This window comes from Misgurnus anguillicaudatus, chromosome 23, assembly GCF_027580225.2.
Source record: "Misgurnus anguillicaudatus chromosome 23, ASM2758022v2, whole genome shotgun sequence".
NCBI classification, from domain to species: Eukaryota; Metazoa; Chordata; class Actinopteri; order Cypriniformes; family Cobitidae; genus Misgurnus; species Misgurnus anguillicaudatus.
Window position 1 is genome coordinate 28,295,354 of NC_073359.2, and position 23,283 is coordinate 28,318,636.

General features: G+C 40.1%; 1 protein-coding gene across 1 annotated transcript in view; it reads right to left on the minus strand.

Annotated features, from left to right (window-relative positions):
* ptprsa (protein tyrosine phosphatase receptor type Sa) overlaps positions 1-23,283 on the minus strand; it is a 240,010-nt gene that overhangs the window by 136,394 nt on the left and 80,333 nt on the right. Inside the window, exon 3 of the mRNA XM_055217681.2 lies at positions 6,425-6,602. Coding sequence (XP_055073656.2) covers positions 6,425-6,518 — 94 coding nt within the window. The 5' untranslated portion in view covers positions 6,519-6,602. The remainder of the gene's footprint in view (positions 1-6,424; positions 6,603-23,283) is intronic.

Sequence of the window (23,283 nt, forward strand, 5' to 3'; positions counted from 1 at the left end):
CAGATCGACTACAGGAGAAGGCATCAATATTTACATTTAGGCATTTGGCAAATGCTTTAGTCCGTCAGTGAACACAAAGTATTAAACCCAAAAAAATTACGCACACCACTATAATGCGATATAACTTTTAAAGGGATTTAAAGGGGTCATATTATGCAAATTTTTTAAAAGATGTAAAATAAGTCTTTGGTGTCCCCAGAGTACATATGTGAAGTTTTAGCTCAAAATACCACACAGATAATTTATTATATCATATTAAATCTGACACTTTGTAGGTGTGAGCAAAAATGCACTGTTTTGGATGTGTCCTTTAAAATGCAAATGAGCTGATAAAATGCAAATACTGATCGCAATGGTGGTGATTTGTTGAAATTGAAACTCAATTGTGCTGTCAATATTTTTTTCTCTCTTTCTCTCTGCACTAAATTGCAGTGCCGTGATTGGATAGTGCAGATTAAGGGGCGGTATTATTGTAATTTGATTTCCTATCTACATCACAAAATAGGCAAAATCTGAACGACCTAATTTTTAACATGCTTGCAAAGAATGGTTTACCAAAACTAAGTTACTGAGTTGTTCTTTTTCACGTTTTCTAGGTTAATAGTAGCACTGGAGACCCAATTATAGCACTTAAACATAGAATAAGTCAGATTTTCATGCTATGGCCCCTTTAAAGGATCTATAAGACATAGTTCAGGCAAGTGAACCCAAAATATTGAACCCAAAAAAATTTGGGACACCACTATAATGCGATATAACTTTTAAAGGGATTTAAAGGGGTCATATTATGCAAATTTTTTAAAAGATGTAAAATAAGTCTATGGTGTCCCCAGAGTTCGTATGTGAAGTTTTAGCTCAAAATACCATATAGATAATTTATTATATCATGTTAAAACTCAGTCTTTGTAGGTATGAGTGTTTTTGGGTGTGTCCTTTAAAATGCAAATGAGCTGATAAAATGCAAATACTGATCGCAATGAGGGTGGTTTGTTGAAATTGACACTCAATTGTGCTGTCAATTATTTTTTTTCTCTCTCTTCTCTCTGCACTAAATCGCTGTGCTGTGGTTGGATAGTGCAGATTAAGGGACATTATTATTGTAATTTGACTTGCTTTCTACATCACAAAACAGGCAAAATCTGAACAACCTAATTTTTCACATGCTTGAAGAAAATGGTTTACCAAAACGAAGTTACTGAGTTCTTCTTTTCAATGTTTTCTAGGTTGATAGTAGCAATGGAGACCCAATTATAGTCAGATTTTCATGCTATAGCCCCTTTAAAGGATCCATAAGACATAGTTCACGCAAAAATTAAATATCAGTTGCCGGCCAAAGCCATACAACTTTCTTTCCTCTGTTGAACACGAAGCAAGAAGTTTTAATGAATGTCAAAGCTGCTCTTGTTTTCCAAAACAATAAAGCAAACACAGACCACCGGCTGTCCGTCTCCAAAAAGGATACAAACGGCACCATTAAAATACCATAAATGAGGTCCATAAGTATTCTGAAGACATGCGATGGGAAAAAAAGACCAAATTTCATGCTGTTATTTACTCATATTACATAACGTCTTAAACTATGATGCTGCTTTTCATCATTTCAGAGTCTGATAGCCTGTGGTTACTGCATGCATTCAGTGTGTGAGAAAAACCGGCTTAACCATTCTCCAAAACATCTCCATTCATGTTCCACAGAAGAAAGAAACTCGAGGTCTGAAATGAAGAAATACAGCAACAACCTCTCATAATCTCGCTCACCTTATCTGCTTGGAGCTGCACACAAGATCACAGATTTATTTTGGCAGCCAAGCTCGGTTAGGAAGGTTAAAATGCAGGACCGTATGCGGCAGGTAATAAGGGACGTTCAAGCCTTTTAGCTGATAACTTAAAAGAGACGTGAGAGGAGAGGAACTTTCCCTTCAGGAGCCTGAAATCAGTGACTTCAAAGGAGAGAGAAATTATTGAAATCGCTCCAGTCGCTTTCTGCCCGAGTCAATCAAACGTGAGGAGCTGGGTTCGACGCTGTGCAGTTCGACTTCCCAAAATATCACAATGTAACAAGCGCAGAGAAAACATCATTCCGAGAAACAACAAAAAACAGACTGTTCGCAGCCTATGCCGTTATTCTTAACATAGTTACGGTCACAGGAAATCATTGTGCTGTTGTGCCTCTTGCACGCAAACCGTAGATTCGAGGAAAAACAGAGACTGTGTTGTTGAGCAATAATATTCAGAGCTAACGAAAACACAAAGTTAACTTTTTATATGGTGCTTCTGGCAACCGCAGCATAACAAACTGTATTGTGGAGATTGCGGAGTACATTTCGAGGTGGGATATTTTCGTCCAGCCGGCACACCGCAGAATGGGGTGTCTGGTCATTAGGGGGTTTTTCGGGCCGGGTTGTGAGAGGTTGCGATCGGGTGTTGTGTGGTTAAACAGACACGCCAGAGCTGAACGGACTGTTTTTAGACCTTGTGGGTGTCTGAGGATTGGTGGATGTGGATGGTTTGTGGATGGTTATCCGATTCCGCATCAGATTGTTTAAAGGAGACAAAATTGATGTAGAAAGCGGTATAGTGGTATAGTGTGACCGGAAGAAGATCATATTAGTGATCCAACGATAATACATTTTAAATAAGTGAAACAGATTGTGATACATAACATAAGTTTATGTCTAAAATATTTTGTAAAGTAATTTTTGAATTAAGGGTGTCACTATGGCTACGTCTGAAAGCTTAGACTTGTTGCCTCACTGCCTCATAAGGCAATAACTTCAGCGTCATTAAGGCAGCTCTGGGAAACGCATTGGGACATCTTTAATAGGCAGCGAAATGGAATTCTGTTTGAAATTTACAATAATAATTTCTCTCTAGAAATCTAATCAAAAAGTAAAAATAAAACTCTATTTACACTAAATTTGTGTCCAGCCGCTTTCTTGGCCGCAATTTTATTTATTTTTTTACTCGACCAGGTTCAACCTATCACGTACCCTGTACATGCCCATGCATAGAATTGTGAGACAAGACGATGAAGGTCGATCTCAGGAGACAGGAAGTAAACCAAAACATTGAATTTGCACGTGCCTTGATGCCTTCCTGCCTTGGAATTCTGCCTCCGAAGGCAGCATTTTAGAGCTTTCGGACGCAGCCAGTATTTCAGTATTGTCAATAACGTGATGTAAAAAATCATGACTATCGATATTGCGTTAATACTACACATATGATAATATTGTAAGTAATTCAGCAGCCTTTTTAAACTTTGTCTTATGCACTGTTAAAAAAAGTACGTAACCTGGTTGCCTTAGAGTAAATATTTTGAGTAAATTCAACTTAAAAATATTAGTTGACAACTTGTTTGAGTTAACTAATATTTTTAAGTAGATTTTTTTTACAGTGTGAGGAGTTCTCAAACTGGGGGGGGGGCGTGGCCACCTGGGAAGGCACCAGGGCCACATGACATTTTATTGACTATATTAATTTATCCAGCCCAGTCTCACAAAATTTCGTTATATAATCACAAAATTCGTAAAAACAAATTTCCGCGTTTTTTCCTGATCGTATAACAAATTACTCAACTGTTTTGTCAAATTTTCTTACTATTGTCCCTTCGTTAAGGGTTAGATTTACATAAAATGATATCCCTACCCAAACCCAACTCGCCAGGCGACATATAAAAAAATAAATCTGAAAAAATAGTATAAACCAATATATAAAGTGACATTCTAATGCAAGCACCAAATCTAACCCTAAACCGAAGCGACAATGGTTTATAAACAGGAAAAAGCAGTTAAGTTACCAATACGTGATAATCACACGAAAACAGGAATTCATTATACAATGACGAAAAAACACGGAAATTTCGAGATACTATCACGAAACCTTGTGAGACAGGGCAGAATTTATCATATATTCTGTGAAATTATACATCAGAAAAAGAAGGAAACTAACAGCATTACACTGTATTTAATATATTGTTTTATTAACCATATAATTGAAATTCGAAAAAAAAAAAATTAATGTCATGAATTTTCTTTTGAGGGGGGGCGCATGCCAAAAGGTTTGAGAACCACTGATTTTGAGTATAATTAATTGGCTAAAAAAATAAAATGAATAAAACAAAATAAACAATACTAGAGATGAATCTGAATGATATTACTATTTATTTATAAATGGGGGGAAATAGCGCATTACTTATCGAGATTATGCGCTATTTTGGCCACGATAATTGTGTAGCGAAAATCTGATGTCATGACAGCTCTTTTTGGAACAAATGTTTTTGTAGGAAAATTTAAATATCCATTTTTTTATAGATAACTTTAAGCAAACATTAAAGAAAATCTGTCTTGAGTGTTACTTCTAAAAATATGAAAACTATTAACAATAAAGAGTTCATACGTGTTAATATGCATACATGCTAAAAGTTTGACCATTTTTGCTGACATAATCAAAATATCCACCACTTTAATCAATCTGGGCAAAATATCCATATATCACCAATCTTGATTCAAGTCCGAAATAAACCACAGCTAATGCTAGCTGTAAATTCATCCAATGGCATTTTTTCTATATTGTCCTATAGTGGGGACGGAGAGCGTGTGTGTGCAGGTCGAAAGCTAATCCTGTTAATGTGAAGAGCTGGACATTCGACGCACACAAACAAGCCTAAAGCTTTATTACCAGCAGCAAAGATTTATTCAAAGCTTTTTTCTTTTTGATTAAAAATGTCTCCTCCACATGTTGATTTATGAGTGCAGAGAAGAGTGCACGAGCGAGCGAGGCAGAGAGAGAGCGAGGCGAAATGGATGACATCATGCAATTGGCAAGCGCACAGAAAGGTGACATCTACTGGCTTTGTGTATGTCGAAATAAAAGCCTGGGTGAGAGAGAGAGAGCGAGCGAGCTAGTGTGTGTGTGTGCAGCTGTGTATAAGAGAGCAACCGCAAGCCCACCTGCACTTTTTGTGTGCATCTGGGTGGGGGTGTGACACCATTGGGCAGGTTATATATGTAAACAAAGAGAGGTTCAGAAAGTCTGGGAGGGGTCAAGTTTAAAGTCAACATAAAGTGACCCTATTTACTTTTCTAAAACATGTTCGCTTTATACCCAGATATTTATCGCTGCACATTATTCCAAAAAAATGAATGTTTGTCTTTGAATTCTTTTGTCTGAATCTAATATCTTGCTCTACCTTATAAAATAATCTTCATTTTTTTCAACTACAGCTGAAGGTAATGCAGCTATTCATATATCTCGGCAATAGTTAATTCAATAGCATTCAATGCAACGCTAATATCGAAGGTTATTGCAATTATAAAAAAAGTCAATAGATTCAAGAAACAATGTGTGGGATACGCTTAACGCATTTCAAAACGACACAAAAAGTTTTGAAGGTCAAATTACGAAACCCGTTTGCGTTTTCATGTTGACTCAACCGCACCCAACAGTAGCGAGAAGCTTTCGTCAGAAAACAAATATCCAAAGCGGCACAAGAAAACCTTCGTCCCTAGCCAGCTGTGCTGTACGCCAACGTGACGAGACAGTAATTAGAGATCGGAGACTGAGAATACAATAAACAACATCCGAGCCAATCAGACGTCTCCGTGAAGAGGAGGGGGTGCGGGATTTGGTGGCCAGGGGTTTGGGGGATAGGGGGTGTGTAGTGATTAGAGCTTTGAGACCGAGAGGGGCGATATGCACTGCCTGGTAAACATCCACAATCACGCTAGCTTCTAAATAAAGATAAAAATACAGTAAGAGCTTGGAAGTGTGACAACCATAATTAAAAAAATAGAGATTGATGGATTGATAGTGAGAGATTTAATACCCTTTACTTAAAATAGGAAAAGCAGTGCGCATTGGTCGAAATCACAAGAGAGGTCTTGTTAACGCCCGGAAAGCACTGAGAATAAGTCACATGCTTCGATTTAAAAAGTGTTTTAATGCTATTGCATAAGAATGCTTACAAACTAAATCCAATATTTGAAATAGACATCAGACATTCATTTGATTTTCTCTTCAGGGTCGTTCTTTAAAACCAAGAAAAAGATAAACAGAACAATGTCAGACAAACAAAGCTGTGCTGTATCTAAGCCTGGCCTATTCTCCTGCATTACACCTATTTTATCGGGCTGAAAGGACCAGGGAGGCTTACTTGCGCTCTCATATCTTAACTTCACTCAACTCTTTGGTTTTGTTTTCCTAATGCGTTTCTAAATCCATCTTAGGGGTGAAATGGTGCAGAACAAATCCAGACTTCAAGCCTTGAAAATTAAAAGACGCCAACGAGGGCCCCGATCCTGTTTGATGAAGAGATATACGCTTGAGGAGAGTAAATATTCCAAACTACTACGATCTCTCTCTCCATGTCTCTCGAGGCGTTAAAACCTTTATCTTGAGCTTAAGTTTAGGCTAAGTTCGAGCTTACATAAGGCCAGAGAGCCGGTGAGCAGCGGGGACAGCAGCAGGGCACTCAGGGAGAGCAGGGTTGGCAGGTAGGGCAGGTGGCCGGCTGGCATCATTTTGCAGATGACCTTTGACCTGGCTGGACAGCCGCGGCCCCGCAAGCTGGAGATGAGGGGTCTGCACGCTGGACGTTTTGCAATCTAGAAAAAATAAAGAAAGTGCGGTGAGTACAGTGTTCAAGGCAAACAAATCTTGTATGTTAACATTGCTTCCCAGTCAACCATCAAGTACATTCACGCATTTTTCCAGAAACGCTTCACGAATCTTTCCATTGCTGGTTTAGCTCACATCCCCCGAGTTTAGCCCGCCTGAACGCCTGCAGACTCGCAATTAACTGTTTTACACAACTCATAATTAGTCAGGCTTTATCGCTGGATCTCGTCATTATTTACTTATCCGCCCATCATGTAATTACGAAGACACTCATCAATATTTCAGACGGCGTCTCTTTGTTTTAGCCAAATTGCGATTAATCCCCCCATCACCGCCTCTGGAGTCGACTGCGGGTTGCTGTGTTTCACAAGCGCGGGGCGGAAACCCAGCAAACGTGCTTGTAAACCATTTAATTAAAAATGGCAACAACATCAGATGGCAAGAGACAAACACGTGTAGTTGCGTTCATGGCACTCAAGTCGAGATCTAAAGAGCTGTTGACAGGAACCATTAAAACTGTACAAAGCGACACTTGTCAACCTGGAGAAAACCTGAGTGTAGGGACGAGAGGCATGATGCTGCCACCTAAAAAAACACTAACAACCCAACACATAGCTCATACACCGTAGTTCATACATCAAGCATACGTTTGGAATAATAAAAGAGCAATGATGGCCTTCAAAACGACATTCACTGTTAATGTTACATGTAAACTTTAAGGGGTGGTTACATTTATTTTATTCTAGGACTAATCTAATCCCTGTCCGGGAAACCGCCCCAATATGTACAACGTAAATAGTGCCGCAACTAACGATTACTTTCATTAATCTGACAATATTTTTTCAGATTAATCGATTAATCGGATAACAACCTAAATATCAAGTAAATTTGATTAAATTAGCAACACATTGAGACATGTGACTTCACAGACCAATTTATTAATAATGAAATTCGCTCACAACTATTTTTGTAATAGATTATAATCGCTTTTTGCTAAATCTTTGTCATCTACATTACACCAACCATTCAAAAGTGCTCGACAACCGCTGTGTAAATGAGATTGTGTCATGGCCGGCGACACAATACAATGCAGAAGGACTCTACTATCCTCCTACCTCGCGGCCTCATGAGGTACTTTAAACTTTGACAATAACTCTTTTGTGTCCTACCAAGATGGCTACAAAGCACAATGGCATGCCTACACGCATACCCGCCACCGCATCAGTCTGCTCTTCTAGCCTAGCATGCGTTAAGTTTCCAGAGATCCTGCTAGTCATAAAGTGGGAGTGAGAGCCCGGTGACAGCTGGCTTGTCAACTAGGGGTTTCCTGTCAACCTGTATGCCGACAGAAAACTCGACAACATATAAACAATTGAAAGCGTGTCACTCGAAGGCCTCTGTTCTCGAGCATCACAACCAGAGGGCCCAGACCGGGCATGGTGTTCCCAGACAAGAGGAACAAGTCTGTTGGGATTTATGTTGCTCTTTTATATTGGCACAAGAGCAAAAGTCCTAAAGCAGCCTTTTTTACCAAATATGGGTCCTGGAAGGTTAAACTCGGTTTGCTGCAATGAAAAAAAACTACGGTATATCATCATCTCATAGCTCAATAAATAGTAGACGTAGAATATATACGTAAAGCACTAATGCTGCGTTCAGACCAGACGCGGTAGAGGCGTCAAGTGCGAGTAATTTTTAATGTAAAGATGTGTTGACGCGCATATGGAGGTTTTTAGCGCAGCGCGGTAGACGTGATTCCGTCTCATTTGCGTGTATAGTTTGCTTGAAAGGTGTGAATTGAGTGTTGCCGCGGCAAACGCGCGAGTTGAAAAATTTTAACTTTGGCGGAAAAACGTGCCGTGTTAACCAATCAGGAATTTAGTAGTGACGTGATTACAGGAAGCAAGCAGAGTCGCAGAAGCACCTCCCATGACGCAAATTTCCACGTGAATGTCTCGATGACTAGAATTTCACGCGCAAATGAAGTGAGTAAACTCAAAATGTTCATGCGACAAACTAGATGCGGTAAATGCGAATTTGACATGTCAAACGCGGCTGGTGTGAACCCAGGGTTATTAGATATTATAAGCCAGTGGTTCTCAACTCCGTTCCTGGAGGTCCACTGCTCTGCACATTTGGACGTATCTCCCATCTGACAGACTCAGTTGAGTTCATAGTGATCTCTACTAATGAGCTGATGATTTGAATCGGGTGTGTTAAATAAGGGAGACATACAAAATGTGCAGAGCAGTGGGCCCCCAGGAATAACGTTGAGAAACACTGTTATAAGCTTTCAAATTAAGTATGAGGTAAATGCAGAGAGCTTTCAGCTGTTTCCAAGCTAACCTTAAGGAGCTGACATTTCAGATTCGACAGATGCCCACCTAACCGCTATCAGACCCCTGACAGATTACCTTACACTGAAAAAACTAATATGTCTAGATTAGCGTCTCCCCTTAAAACGAAAGCCCATATTTTATTATATACTGTACCATATATGTGACAAACTCTTACAGCTTGTTCTTAATCTTAATTCATGTTCACCTGGTTAAGCCTTCAGATGCTGGGAAAGGGACGTATATTTCAACCGTAATGCTGTGCAATATGCAGAAGGACCTATGAATAATTGAGCAATAAGAAGCATATTCTAGGCTTGTTTTTAATGTCCATAATAAACCAGGAAAAAACATAGATGTATAAATAACAGCTCAATAAAAAAATAATACAGATGATGCATATGGTTTAAACATGCCTTTATATGTTAGATGGCAAGGTTGCGAAATTTGACAGCCATCTTTTGAGGCATGCATTCATTTTCTTTCCCATACTATCAGTTTATCCTTTCCTTTTTATCTCGCACTCGCTTTGATTTCTATCTTTTCTTCATCTCATCGTTTTTCAATGCCAACACGTAGCGTGTTTTCTGTTGTATGTTGCATTCCAGCAGTCAGATGTAATCGAGGCTGCTTCTACAACTGGTTGGCTTTCTAATCTTCCATGTTTCCATACATTATTAATGCTAACATGTTGAAGGCGGTACTGAAATGAGAGCAAGAATGCGAGAGAAAGCATGCGAGTTTTAAAACCAATATATTTCATTTTAAAAGGTTAAAAAATAATTAGTTACTGCATCAAAAGACAACTTTCAAATAATGGTGATATTAAAATGCGGCTAGTTTTAACCACCAGCTTCAAAGCCACAATTTACGTTCGAGCACATAAACAGTAATATCAAAACATCTTTGAAGAAGCCCCTTTGAACGCAGTCAGTCGTAAACATTCGCAGCCCAAGTGTTGCCTTTGTATGCGAGGGTGCATGCCGCATTTAATGCGTTAATATTAATGCGAGTGATAATTACGAAATCCGCAGTGCTGTTACTCCTGCGGGGGGAGGGCAGCTGAGACACAGCGAGAGCACTGTGGGTTTATATACGCCCATGTGCATGTATGGACTTGAGCGGCGTGCGAGTTTCTCCCACAGATTGGCAAAAACCTAGCTGCAAGGCATGAAGATGAAGAAACCAACTACCGTGCAGACGCTCAGAAAAGAAACAGATGTAGCGGCAGAACAACTGGGAGACGTCTAATGCCAGTGTGTGATTTTTAAAGCTGGATAATCAGAGGAAACCAGCAGCCAGATCAGAGTCCCCAGTGAGTCTGAATGAGGAAAAGGGAAGGAAGAGAGCATGGCGGACATCCAATTAAAACTCCCAATTAAGTGCCCCAGAGACCAATTCTCAATAAAGAGATCAAAGCGTGATAACAGCGAGATGGGGCGTGCTCGCAAACATCACAATATGAAGGCTCTTGTAGCCTTTCGGTCACATTTGACGAATGAACAAGACATTGTAGATGAGAAATAAAGCATTTGTTTACTTCAAAAGTAGATGGATAGGGTTAATTCCGCTAATATGTATGATAAGAGACCAATAACTATTAAGTGAAGTGATGCATGCCGTGTTAATTTTGCGTGAAGTGATTGCTAATCGTTTGTAATGCAAAATTATGCGCAATTGAAACCATTATTCTTTAATTAAGTATTTTGTGATGTCGTTTAATAACCACACATCCTTAAACGTATCCCACTACCAAAATGATCAAGCTGACCACCGAAACGAACACAAGCGCTTGTTCAGGATAACCTTTAAGTGTTTTGCTCCAATCATGTAGCCCGATTATGTGATTTAAAATGCATGGTTAAAACCAAATCAAGGAAAATCTCTCTTAGTAAGGGGTCTTAAAACAATGCTGTGGCAATTATTAGTCACCAAATGTAATGCAAATAATTGATTCCCTAGTTATGTTTTTTACATAAAAAAAACTTTGGCTCTTGATTTTATCCAAGGACATACACTCTTTCTGCGGTCAAACACACTTATGTCTGTCCACAGTAGTAAAGTAAGAGCACACACATCTGGCTTTTATGTCAGTTCTAGATTTGACTGCATAGTCCAGGTGGCTTGAGTTTGTGGCCGTCCTTTGACCGCGTTCAAGACGCCATTTTGAATAGCACATTGGCTGCCTGTTCACTCTGCTGCCAATGTACATCCCTATGGATAAGCAAAATGTCCATTTCAGCCAATCAACTTTTATGATTTGCCCGCCATTTCCTCTCCGACACTGACAGTATGGTTGACTTTTACAATCAATGGGAAATCAAAATTGTCCCTACATACTTTCTCAATATATGAATAACATTCACACATGGATCATTCATAGAAAAAAATGTCTTTGCAATCTTCTATAATGGATTTTTTTATTCTAGATGATGTCACCAAGGCCTGCTTTGTAAGTCTTATCCATTCTGTAATGCCATGCCCATTTTTAACCATAAAATCAATTGGTAAAGAAGTATCTGAAACCATTTCCTACTTCACAGGAAGGCTGTAATGATATCCACATATATTATATATAGATATTGCATGCAAAAATAATTATTTCTTATACTGCTCTGCCCCACACAATTAATTAAAAAGCATATTCAGGTCACCTCAAAATCGACAGAAAACCCCACATTATTTTGCAAATGGGAAATGAAGCCTACAGTAGCTTGGTTTCCATTGAAACATGAAGTGAATCTTTTTTAAATTTGCAAAAAAAGAAAAACAATCAAATACAAATCAGGTGTATTTCCATCAAGTTGTTTAGCTACGATTTGTAACTGCCAAACTGAATGCAGACTTTTTGATGCAGGTACTAGCAGCAAGGGCATTGCAACAACGTCGAGCTAGACGATTAGTCCGTGAGTTTAATGTTCACTACGTCAGGATTTATTCCGCAAATGAGTTTCCATCTCCCGTTACTCGCATTTACCCTTTTTCGCACAAGTTAAAACTACCTTAAGCGAGCGCAAACACTTTTTTGCCAATAAAGCGATTTTTATTCAAAATTTGGCATTTCCAAATTTGTGATGGAAACCAAGCAACTGTGACAATTAAGCACATATTTGCCCAATAAATTCGCGAAATCATTGTGCAACATTGCCATTACTGAAATGCATCGGGACATTTTATTTTTAAAATTAGTTTTTATGTTGTAAATGGCATCTCGTTTTTTCTTCCTCTACAGATTTTTTGTCATTATGGTAATGAGATATGTAATATTTAATGATAAAACTCTCTCAATGGTCTTATAAAAAGGCATTCCATAAATTTTTATTTATTTTATTGCAAGCCAGACAGGTTTGCTGAGTGCCCTACCTTACATCTTTACAGGTGAGCAATCAAATCAATTTGCATGAATCTGTTAGAGCGTTATGTAAATACTGAATGCAGAGAGAGAGAGAGAGAGAGAGAGAAAGAAAGAGAGAGATCCATGCAGTATCACCAACATCTGTGACCAAAGCTCTTCCTTTATGTTTGTTTACAGTGGCACAGAGATGATCCACAGCTATTCATATGCATTGGAGCCAGGATAAAATGTCTGATAAAAAATAACACACACAGGAGTCTCACTGTCTGGACAAAAGACAACAAGGCAGGGGACCCTGCCAAGAAAGCGTCTTTCTCCTCCCTAAACAGGCGTTGCATAATTCTGAATCTTGACTGCAACCAAACAAGAGGCGACGTTTAAGTGCGGGTGTGTTTTGTAAATGCACCCTTGGATCAGAAGAAAGCGTGCAATGCTTCACGCTGACACGTCAGTCACAGAAAACCAGGTGCTGTTGACCTTCATGTGAATCCCAGGAGAGACGTTTGGTTCATATTTGGTTCAATGCAAGCTGTTGCGACACTCCCAGAGTATGACCATAAATCATGGAGTTTTGAGCCTTTTACTGGGCGAATGTCAGATCTGCAACCACCAACATGCTAGTGGGCACCTTAAAATCAGCCAAGAACAGTGTAACAATAACAAAAATATATTATCATGACATCACAGTTCATAATACTGTCAATCAAACCCAGTCCAGTTTACCCTAAAAATAAAAGAGGCAGTTCAAAGTGGAAAATAGAGCCGTTGTAAGCAGTAGGTGTTATGTTAGTATAGGGTTCTGTGCTAACTCTTTGGCAGGCTAACGTGTCCCTTTAAGTCACATCACGTATGGGCATCTCTTAATTACAAATCGGCCTGGCTGCTACGGGTCAGATCTGCTTTAGTCCTTGAAAGAAAACTGACGTCAAGCTCTGGACACCAGCCAAGCCATTTACATGCGATTTCTGCCCTTTTAGACCAACGAAGAGCTTTTCAAGGGGAGATATGGGCATACATTGATATTCCGGACCCCGGTGAGGAATAAAATTACATTAAGCTCAGGTGCCGGGTGGAAATTGGAATACTTTTCTTAGCTTGGTAAATATTGGATGGGATAGCTCCACATACATGCTATGAAATTGCGGTATAAAATCTTTAAAAATGAGGTAAAAAAGTACCTTGGTACCTGGATAACCTAGGATTCTGACGCGATGGGCTCTTTCAAATGCGGACAATTATGCTGTTATTGACGGAGCATTTGCATTTCTACGCGCATCCATTTATTGCGCGCTAGGTGCAACCACACCGCCGCAGGCAGCGTGTTGCTACTCCGTACCGCAGACAACCTATGGTGTGGGCCAGGAATCAAGATCATAGTAGGAAAAGGCTTGTGTGCCCATTTTGGGCGCTGAACTGAACAACGTGGCTCATAAATACGACCACCAAGCCCGCTTTGTGTTAAGAGGCATTTGTGAGTTTATATTTGCTTAAATGGCACCTGAACCGAGTGGTGCTTTTCAGAACAAGAGCTCTTTCCTCAAGGATGCCGGCGTCCCGTATTGTCCCATTAACTGAAATAACTTCATTGAGTTAATTAACAACCTCGGGGTCAACCTGTCACCTTGTTTATACACATGGCACTCGACGGGGCCCGCTCCGAATTTGCAAAGAGTGCAAACGGTCGCCGTGGCAACAAATTAGGAATTCTGCATTTTTCGCCCCCTGTATACGCCATAATAAAACCATTTTGCTGAAGCACGTTGACTCCTCAGCACTGTAATTACATGACAGCGCTGTGGTGAGTGGGTGCAGGAGTGTATAATCACATTTTGACCGAGACTGAGGCCCCGGGAGAGTGAATGCACACACAGGCAGACACGATTGTGTGCGAATGAGGTAAGTGTTCATGGGTTCATGACTAGGGTAGAGAGAGAGACATGTTGAAGACAGAAAACAGATGGCCAGGTTTGGATTTGAGTCTCATGTTTGTCACCTTCTTTCAGCTCTGCTCGGGAATAACAAGTGGCCACTTTTTACAGCCATTATAAAAGCTGCCAGGGGAAGGGCAAACAGAGACCGTTATGTGCATCCCAGTTCTGAGCCACACAGTCCTGCTTTCCCACATTGCTAATCTTTGTGGTTCTCGCTGACTGTGCCGCTGAGTAGCACAAGAGGGGAATTGTAAAATGTGAGCGGGGGCAAAGGTCAGGTGACCCCACATGCTCATGTGACTACACTGGGGCAGAACTAGGAAAGTGGGAATGGCAGCCTGCCTTCATTTAGGGAGTCCCTAAATGAACTAGCACAAAGTTTCTGCTGTCCCCTTATCAAAATGCCACTCATAAACATGCAACTAGACACTGGGTTATTGTTGGAGCTCAACCTCGAAAAACGGCTACAAAAGACGAACAGTAAGTCGTAACGTTGACACTACACAGTGGATCATAAATGCCTATACCAATGCTCAATAAACCTTTCCTTACCCAACCTTGCACCTCTTGCCCTCCCCCAAAAAAGTTTCTTATGCCCCTTTTTCACCAAGACAGTTTGAGTGAACCAGGAAAAGTGGTACTTAAGTAGTACCAACGCAAGGCTGGTCTAGATTTAAGAACCGATTGCGTCAGGGGATGGGGCGGGGTTACTGTGACACGATACTAGTAGGGTAGCTACATGCTAAGGCTAATGCTGTTCTGTGTAAATTATAAAATATGTTATGTTATGACAATGTAGGTACGCGAAACCATTGACCATTAAGAATAATCCAACATCCGACAGTGTTGATGGTGTGTTTGTGTTTGGCACTGCTGCGCTAACATTGCTGGAAAGGACAGGACATATTCAATGATGTAAGACTTGGCTCTGTGGTGGCTCTCTAGCCCATGGAACGGCAAACCGGTTCATAAAAGTCTCACCAGTCAAACCAACTTCGAACTAAGAACAGGACTAGCTCTGAACCAGCCCCTAGTTCTTTCTGGTGGAAAGGGGGCATTATTACCCCTTCAGACAACTGAGAATCTGCAGAAGGGGTCAGAGGTGAAAGGGTCAAACAACTGGTAAAAGCTCTTTTAACCACACAGCATTCCTTTCTTGCTGATTCGGGTTAAAATGGCTGAGAATAATATCGAGAAAAAGGTCATCCGAAAAACGGGTTGATGTATTTCACTGTTTACACAAAGTAATGAGCAATGGCGTTAAAGGCAACATCGCGTGCCAAAAAGGACCCCGGAGGCACCCAGAATCCTCGCTCATGTCAGGCAACTGGCCTTTTTAACAGAGTATCAGGCGATAAGTCAGCCTTGCGCGGTGTGAGGTGTAGCCAGCGTGAATGCGAAGAGGCGCCTACGCTTCTTTATCTCTAAAGACATCTGACAGGTCCTCCAAGCTGCGAGACATTACCTCTCACTAGAGCTCGACTCAGTGGTAGCACATGAGCTGCCCTGTGGACTCCATCTTGTCCAAAGACTTTAAAGCAGTCAAATAAATGACAAACATCTAGGTATAAAAACGATACAGCTTTGTCCACTGCAGTACCCCTCCATCAGCAACGCTTAATTGACTTGCCCCCGTGCAACAACAGCCTTAAATAACGAATGCAAAACAAGCAGAGTAAATCTTTCCTGAGAGAGACTGCATTCGTGACATACCGATGAATCAATCTCTGTGATTGGTTGACGGACAGAGGGAATTGTCATGGGACCGCTTTGCTGCGAGACTGATTATACAACAATCAATTTGTCATTACTGTAACAATCAGACGAGCCAACTAAAAATGTCTAGAATTGTGGGAAAGTAAATCAAGCTTGGCGGCTTGTTACGCTAACAATTGCTTAGTTCCTTAAAGCTCACCGCAATCAGATACAAACAATGAGAGTCTAATTCTTATCTCAGATTAAGCTACTTGTTTTCTAACCTAATATCAATACTTAAGCAAGCGACCCCAAGAAAGTGGTATTTATTTGCAGCTAGCTCCCGCCCCCCTCTCTACATCACCGAATTCTTGTTAGTGCCCGCTGAGCGAGGAGAATCTGTGGGTCGACTTAATCAAAATCACACGTGAGGATTTTGAATACTTTGAGAAGCTGTGACGCTCTTTTCTATGAGTCTCTCCGGTCCAGCCACCTGGTGCTGAACATCTGCTGGTTTCACAGAGGAGAGGAAAACATCAAAGAACTTCCAACTGCGCTTCCTAAAATCTAAAAAAAAGGGCCAAGACAACCTTAATCTGTTTGTGAATTATGTTTTTGTTTGCATTTTGGCAAGCTCCACATGTCGGCTTAAAGCAACGGCTTCACCAGACGGTACGCTCTTCTGCCATTTCCATCATCTATTCCTCTTAAGGAAAGGTGGCGGCAACCTTCCCGCACTTGAAACGTGTCCCAGACCTTAAGAGCATTGCGGGACAATAGCTAAGAGTGGTTGTGTCGCATCATTTTCATGGATGCTTGAAAGCGACAGATCGTTATGCCAGGATAAAGCTGAAAATGGATAAGTGTTTGCTCGCTAAACATGTGATGCTAGTCCTTCTTTCCATCTGTTTGGTTAGGAAGAGGAAAAAAATTACTGTGAAAAATAAACAGGGTGTGCAAGGAAGGGAGTGAGAGAGAAAAGGCACATTTTTGAAAACCTGGTGGTAGAAGAACTAAAGACTGCCATTCCACTACAGCCCAAGCTGTTCGGTTGTCGTCAGGCATGCACAGCAAGATGCAGCCTGCTCCATATGGCTTGCTCGGATCTGCCATCTCAAGGGGAAAACTGCTTGTGCGAAGGAAGAATAAGAAAAAGCACGACTGTGGTTCTGCACGAAACATTCGGTTTTGTCGGTTACGTAAAAAATCAGGAATACAAGGTTTTGTTTCTGCCATTCACCTCTGTCTAACACCAAGTCTAAACATTTTGAAAATGTATTTCCTTGGCAAACTTTTGGTCTGTTGAGTATAAACTTTCCAAAGCAAATCTTGCTTAGGGAGATGCCTTGCTCACTATCCTTGTAACCTTGAGGATATTCCCATGGAGCAAAACTTGGTTCGCTGGAAAGTCTCTCTCTCGTTGAGAGGAAGGTCTTGTGTTTAGAAACTACTATAGTTCAGAAATGTGAGGCAAATTACAAATGATAAAAATAAAATTATCTTGGTTGTTTCTTAAAACAAAAAAACATATTTAAAACATATTTTAAACACAAAATTAACCTTAACAGCAGTTTGTGTGGTTGTTTCGTACTGAAATTTAAAGGGGCGTTGCGATGAGTTTGCGAAAACTGTAGAGCTGGATTTAACCTTGAATTGGCCACACAAAAAAATCAACGCACAACATTCACCAGGCACCACAAACATGCTTTAATATCGTAATATCAAATGCAATTTTGCTTATTTAGATTATTTACTTTCTTTTTTACTTTGCAGTTGACCTTATAAAAAAGTACACTGATTAAGAAAAGCATTGCGGAGTTAATCAATAAATATAAGGCTAACGTTTTATTGCCCTTATAAAAACACAATTCAGTTAGCGTTTACCTTCGAATACAACTGAGAGACTTTAAATGGGAAGCACAGAAGAACCCTCCTTCGTCTCTGATCAAGCAGTGAGAATTGTGTGTAAGCAAGGGCTTGATCGAGCAAGTGCGAGCGGTAACAAGGCCCAAGGGGGCTGAATAGACAGGCAGTCAAGCGGTGGGATTATAGGCTGGGACTGAATAAACTCATGTATGAAACACACATAAGATGGCCATGTTTACTAGAGCGAGCTATTTCCAGCGGAGTGAGCATGTCTAGAAGCGAGCAGGGTTTAACAGGTTTACATGTTAGATAAGTAAAGGAAATAGATTTGGCGTGTGTAGGTGACAGACTAGAGCATACATGCTAGAAAAATAAAGATTCTGTCTGACAGACCATAACAGTTCCCAGTAAACCACAATTCAATGCCACAAGTAGGAAAGCAAGCTATACTGAAATTATCGCAATAGCACAAATGTGCACATGGCAGTATGCAAAAAGCAATGGTCTCCAATAACACCACTATCCCATTTGTATTAATTCGTACGACCACATTCGTACATTTTTGAACGATTTGCTTTGCCTCTGTTACGCTGGGGTGGGATGGGTTTTCGTTAATTTTTTTTTTACGATTCCTTTACTGTAAAAAGTAAAAGTTGGATCAATTTACCTTAATTGGTAACACCTAAAAATGTGAAGTTTTTTCAACTAAAATGTTCTCAGTTGTTTGAAACTGTTTTAATATTTTTGGTGTTACCAATAGAAGTACTTTTTAAACCTTAAAATTTTCACTTAAAGTAAGAAAATGTAGATTTATAAAACATTTAGTCTGGTGGGACAGAGAGAGTTATGGTTTGTTTTCCCAGAAAGACTGTGAAAACATGTATGTTTATATCATTTCCAGTTTTCAAACATGTAAATATATTTTGTATTGATTTTACAAACTTATTAAAGTGTTATCATATCGCATATCAAATGTCGCATTCTTAGCAAGTTATCGTATACCCAAATGTTCTTCCAATATCGTGCATCCCTAGTCACAACATTGTACTGACAAAACGGGGCTATGTTTAAAGAGTACCCATTGTCCGATTCACGTTTTTAAATTTCCTTTGATGTGTAAGTGTGTATTAGTACATGTTAACATTATGCAAAAGGTACAAACCACAAAGTAAACGATGACGCGAGTTATCATCTCCAACGTAAATCTCTTTTCTTTGACTACAACAAACACACGGATTGTAGGCAACAGTTTATATCCTGGGATTGTTGACAAGAACGACATTATCATAATTCCTCGCGCTTTGGACTCACAGCCTGTAAGTTAACTCCTGTTAGCATTGCATTGTGAGCGAATCTTTCAAACATGGTAAGGAGCATAACATTTCCTGTTGCCGTCAGAGGTGTTCAGGCCTATCACGAGTCGCACGGATTAGCTGGCCAATCGGGACACAGAGCTTTTCAAATCCATGCTTTTCAGGAAGAGACTGAAATCTGGAGCTACAACAATGTATGGTATGTGGAAAATAATATGTTAACCATAAACCACGTGAACACATTGTATTATACCAAATACACAAAAATAGATGCCCTTTAAAATTGCATATAACACATTACAGTGCATAGTATTCAAGTATGAAATATGTGCAACATTTGCAGAGCAAACAGCGGTGCAATAATGCATTGGAAAATGCAATGCAACTGACAACTGGACTGCAATAAAGTATCAATTTGGTTTTCCTGGGCTTTACTTGCCAAATTAAACAAGCAATGCAATAAGGTTATGTGACAACAATGTAACATGCTACTGTTTGGGATGTTTATCGTTTTAAAATAGCAGGATGCAATAAATCAGGACTATAGAGTACATGCTCCTCTGGATTTGGCAAGCAGCAAGCTAGCATCCCACAGCCAGGGTTTGTATTTCAGTCAAACCCATCGAGTGTATGCGAAGGGCCAGATTTAGTGTGTGTATGAGAGCGAAAAGGAGGGGGTCAGTAGGAGATTGCAGTCGGTCGCCATTGCTCCCTGTGGAAATGTGAACCAGCTGTGGTATTCTGAGGGCTGATAACAGTGGGCCTTTTGTCCATCTGCCCTGACTTTCTGACATTCTTTCACCGGCCCCCTCGTTTCAGGTCCCTCGCCGTTTCTTCACATTCTCACTCGGACAACGCTCGTCTAGAGAAAACAATCTTCAATCACTTTCGCACGAGACTGAAAGACAAACACAATACGTGCAGGCGCGCAGAGGAGGATGCACAAGAGGCAAGATGTGTGGTTCCAGAAAACTGGCACTAAGGTGCCTGTTTCGTAAAATCGACTTTGGTGCTTGTCAACGTTTTAAAAATAGCAAATGAGAGAATCTTACACTTTGGCCAGGATGCAAATTAAAGGGAAAATGTTGACTTAAACCATAAAGGGAGATATAAAGGAATAGACCCATGAGAAAGAAAAATCACAGAGATCTCTTCAACATCACATTTCCCCCTAGAGCAGTGGTCTCAAACTCCCGGCCCGCGGGCCATTTGCGGCCCGCCCTCCCCCTCTCTGCGGCCTGCGTCACCTTTCAACAATATAACGTAATCTGGCCCCCAGAAAGATTTTTATTTAAATTCGTTTTTTTTATTTAAACGTTTAAGGGTTCGGTCACATGTCGCGTCTAACAATGCGAGTTAAAACGAGTCGAGGCGTTTCTTAAAGTATGTTTACTTTCAAAGTGCTTGCTTGGGAGCGGAGGTTGCGCAGCGTGGGATCGCGTCACCCGTTGCTACGCAGCCACGAGCGCGCGCTCCGTGATGACGAGGGTAACGGAATGCGTGATCGGATTTTAATTCCTCTCGCGTCAATCATATCATTGTCACAATGCGATCAGTTCATCTGATCGCGACTTTGTAGTGTTTGTCCAGAGAAGATTTGTTACTTCCGGGTGGATACTCTGTTACTCAGAGAAGAGCTGCTGTGGGGTTATTACCGTAGTTCACATCAAGTCCCAGCTTCTAATGGAGACACCGCAGTGGGAGATGTACTGCAACAGTTTAATATTAAACTACGGATGAGAAAATGACCCATCAAAGTGCCCAGGTTAGTAAAGATGAGGAGAAATTACAGAGGATACAAGTATGTACACTTCTATATATAATGAAATATATATGAAGTATAATACATTATTATCTTGCTTGCTTATACATAGAGCAGTATTATTTATTTTTAATGTCCAACTAGCTTATGTAACATTGACTACCCATCCAAATGTTTTAGGATCACTTTCACTTATTAATATTTTTCTAAATATAATAGCAAATTCATTAAAACGGTGGAATAACAAAAAGGAGCATAATGAAGTCAATACTATGACTGAAAACAGTCAAAAATAACTAAAAACAGAAACACGTACTGTTGGTAAATTTTTTTATAATAGTTTATAAATGTATAGGAATTAAATTTGTTAGTTTTAATAGGCCTTAGTTAATAATTCAAAGCCTAATAAGGTTAAGAAAATATTTACTTACCTTTATAAAATAATGTATATTAAAAAATAAAAAACACTGCTTATATATTTTCAAGTATTATTATACATTAAAAAATATTTTAAAGAAATATTGTACTTTTTTGAACGTTAAAATAGCTCTGCGGCCCTCTGATGAAATGTCAGTCTCAGAAATGGCCCCTAGCCAGTTTGAGTTTGAGACCCCTGCCCTAGAGAGTAAAAAAGTTTAAATAGAGAGAAAATGAAAACTTTTGCTACATAACTTGCATCTAGATGTTACGCTTCTCGTCTTACATCTCAGAAATCTTGGCTATACAATCTACATTTAATTATCTGCTCCATACACATCAATGTTTGCCAACAGTTAAGTAAAGGCTTATCCTTATTGAGATCTCCATTACATTTACTAAGCTTTAAAAGATCAAACTGTGAGCAAACAAATTCATTCTCTTGGGTAGACTACATATTATTTTAAAAACGGCTATATAAACATTTCATTATGACTTTAAATCATTTCAATAGATACTACATGTTTTTCCTGCTACAAAACAGATGTTAGCAAAAAAATGCTTTATTATGAACGTGACCATAGATTTACAATTTACGAATACATCTGTATGTCAAGCAAGGAGTTGTTAAAAAGTCTTAAATACTGTGTCAGAGGCACAAAATGACACTTTGTGCTGCACGAAACGAACCTCAACGCACATCCTAACATTTTTATATAAATCCCATTCAAACACGCATAAAGTAAGATGGGCAACCTCGCTGAAATGACAATGCATGAGGCTTTTGTTTACTTTCCATCTCATTAGCTTGCAAAATAATTATCGTTGTAGAAAAGGCTCTGCAGAAACGGAAACACGAGTTTCGTGCCGATGTGGTGCAAATGCATCCAGCTGGTCGTCTCCGTCGACGTAACGTACCTCTCCTCCCTGCACTTGGCGACCCCTTCTCAGCATTCCACAGATAAAATAAATAACCCTACTCCGAATGGTATTTTAATGAGAGTGTGGGAGAGGAAAAGTTAAGAGCCATTCTCTGCATGCCAACGCTTGAGCCTGGCTTCCCTTTATGCCGCTAACAATTAGTTCGCTAATAAGCTTCCACTGCGAAGGAAATATCCTCTCTCCGTACGATAAGGGCAGTCCTTAGACATAACGCTAGAGTGCACGCTGCTGCGACGACAATATTGTTGCACGCATGGCGCTCTTAGCTTCGGCACCGTCCCCTTGGAGAGAGGACGTGCATTAACCTTTTAAGAGGAGGTTAATGTATGGAGAGCTTTTACAGCCAGGGATGAATTCATTATCTTGACAATTTCAGCTGATTCGCCATTTCAACCTTCTGCCTACAAGCTCGCGGACTGCATTTTTAAACCCCTATCTACCGTGTGAGTTTTAACCTTAATCTAACCCTTGTCTAAGAAGAGATGGGTGAATATCAATTATGTACCAAAAGGAGTCAATGTCAAACAGACGCTCTGTGCTGCAGGGGTCTACCTACACCAGCAGGGGGTTTTGGTTTGTAGAACAGCGCTAGATTTACAATATACGTAAAAATGTTTGTATCGCAATTTATCGTATCGTAGGTTTATGTGCACGCTCCAAGTCATCTTCTCCACGTATTTTCATGGCAGAATACAGCACCACATACTGGTCTGGCATGTATACTACATCGATTTGGGTCAGTTTCAGTGGTTTGTGTGCATGCACATATTTCTTGAGACAGCACCGTGTTTACAGCCTTTTTTTAGAATGAAGAAGAAAAGATTGGTTAGGGAAAGCTCTGGCTTCATGTGGATGTGGCCTGATGAGGGCTGTTTATCTCATTATCTGCTATCTGGACCACAATGGTAAACTTGGGGATATGGCAACTGAGATTTGGACTTTTGGAAAATGTGTGGCCAAATTTGGATGTTCCCTGATTGCAAGCTTGTTTTTTATGTTGAAAGCAATTAAAGCTGTTCTATGAATGGCAAGTCTCAGAGCCGTACCGTTA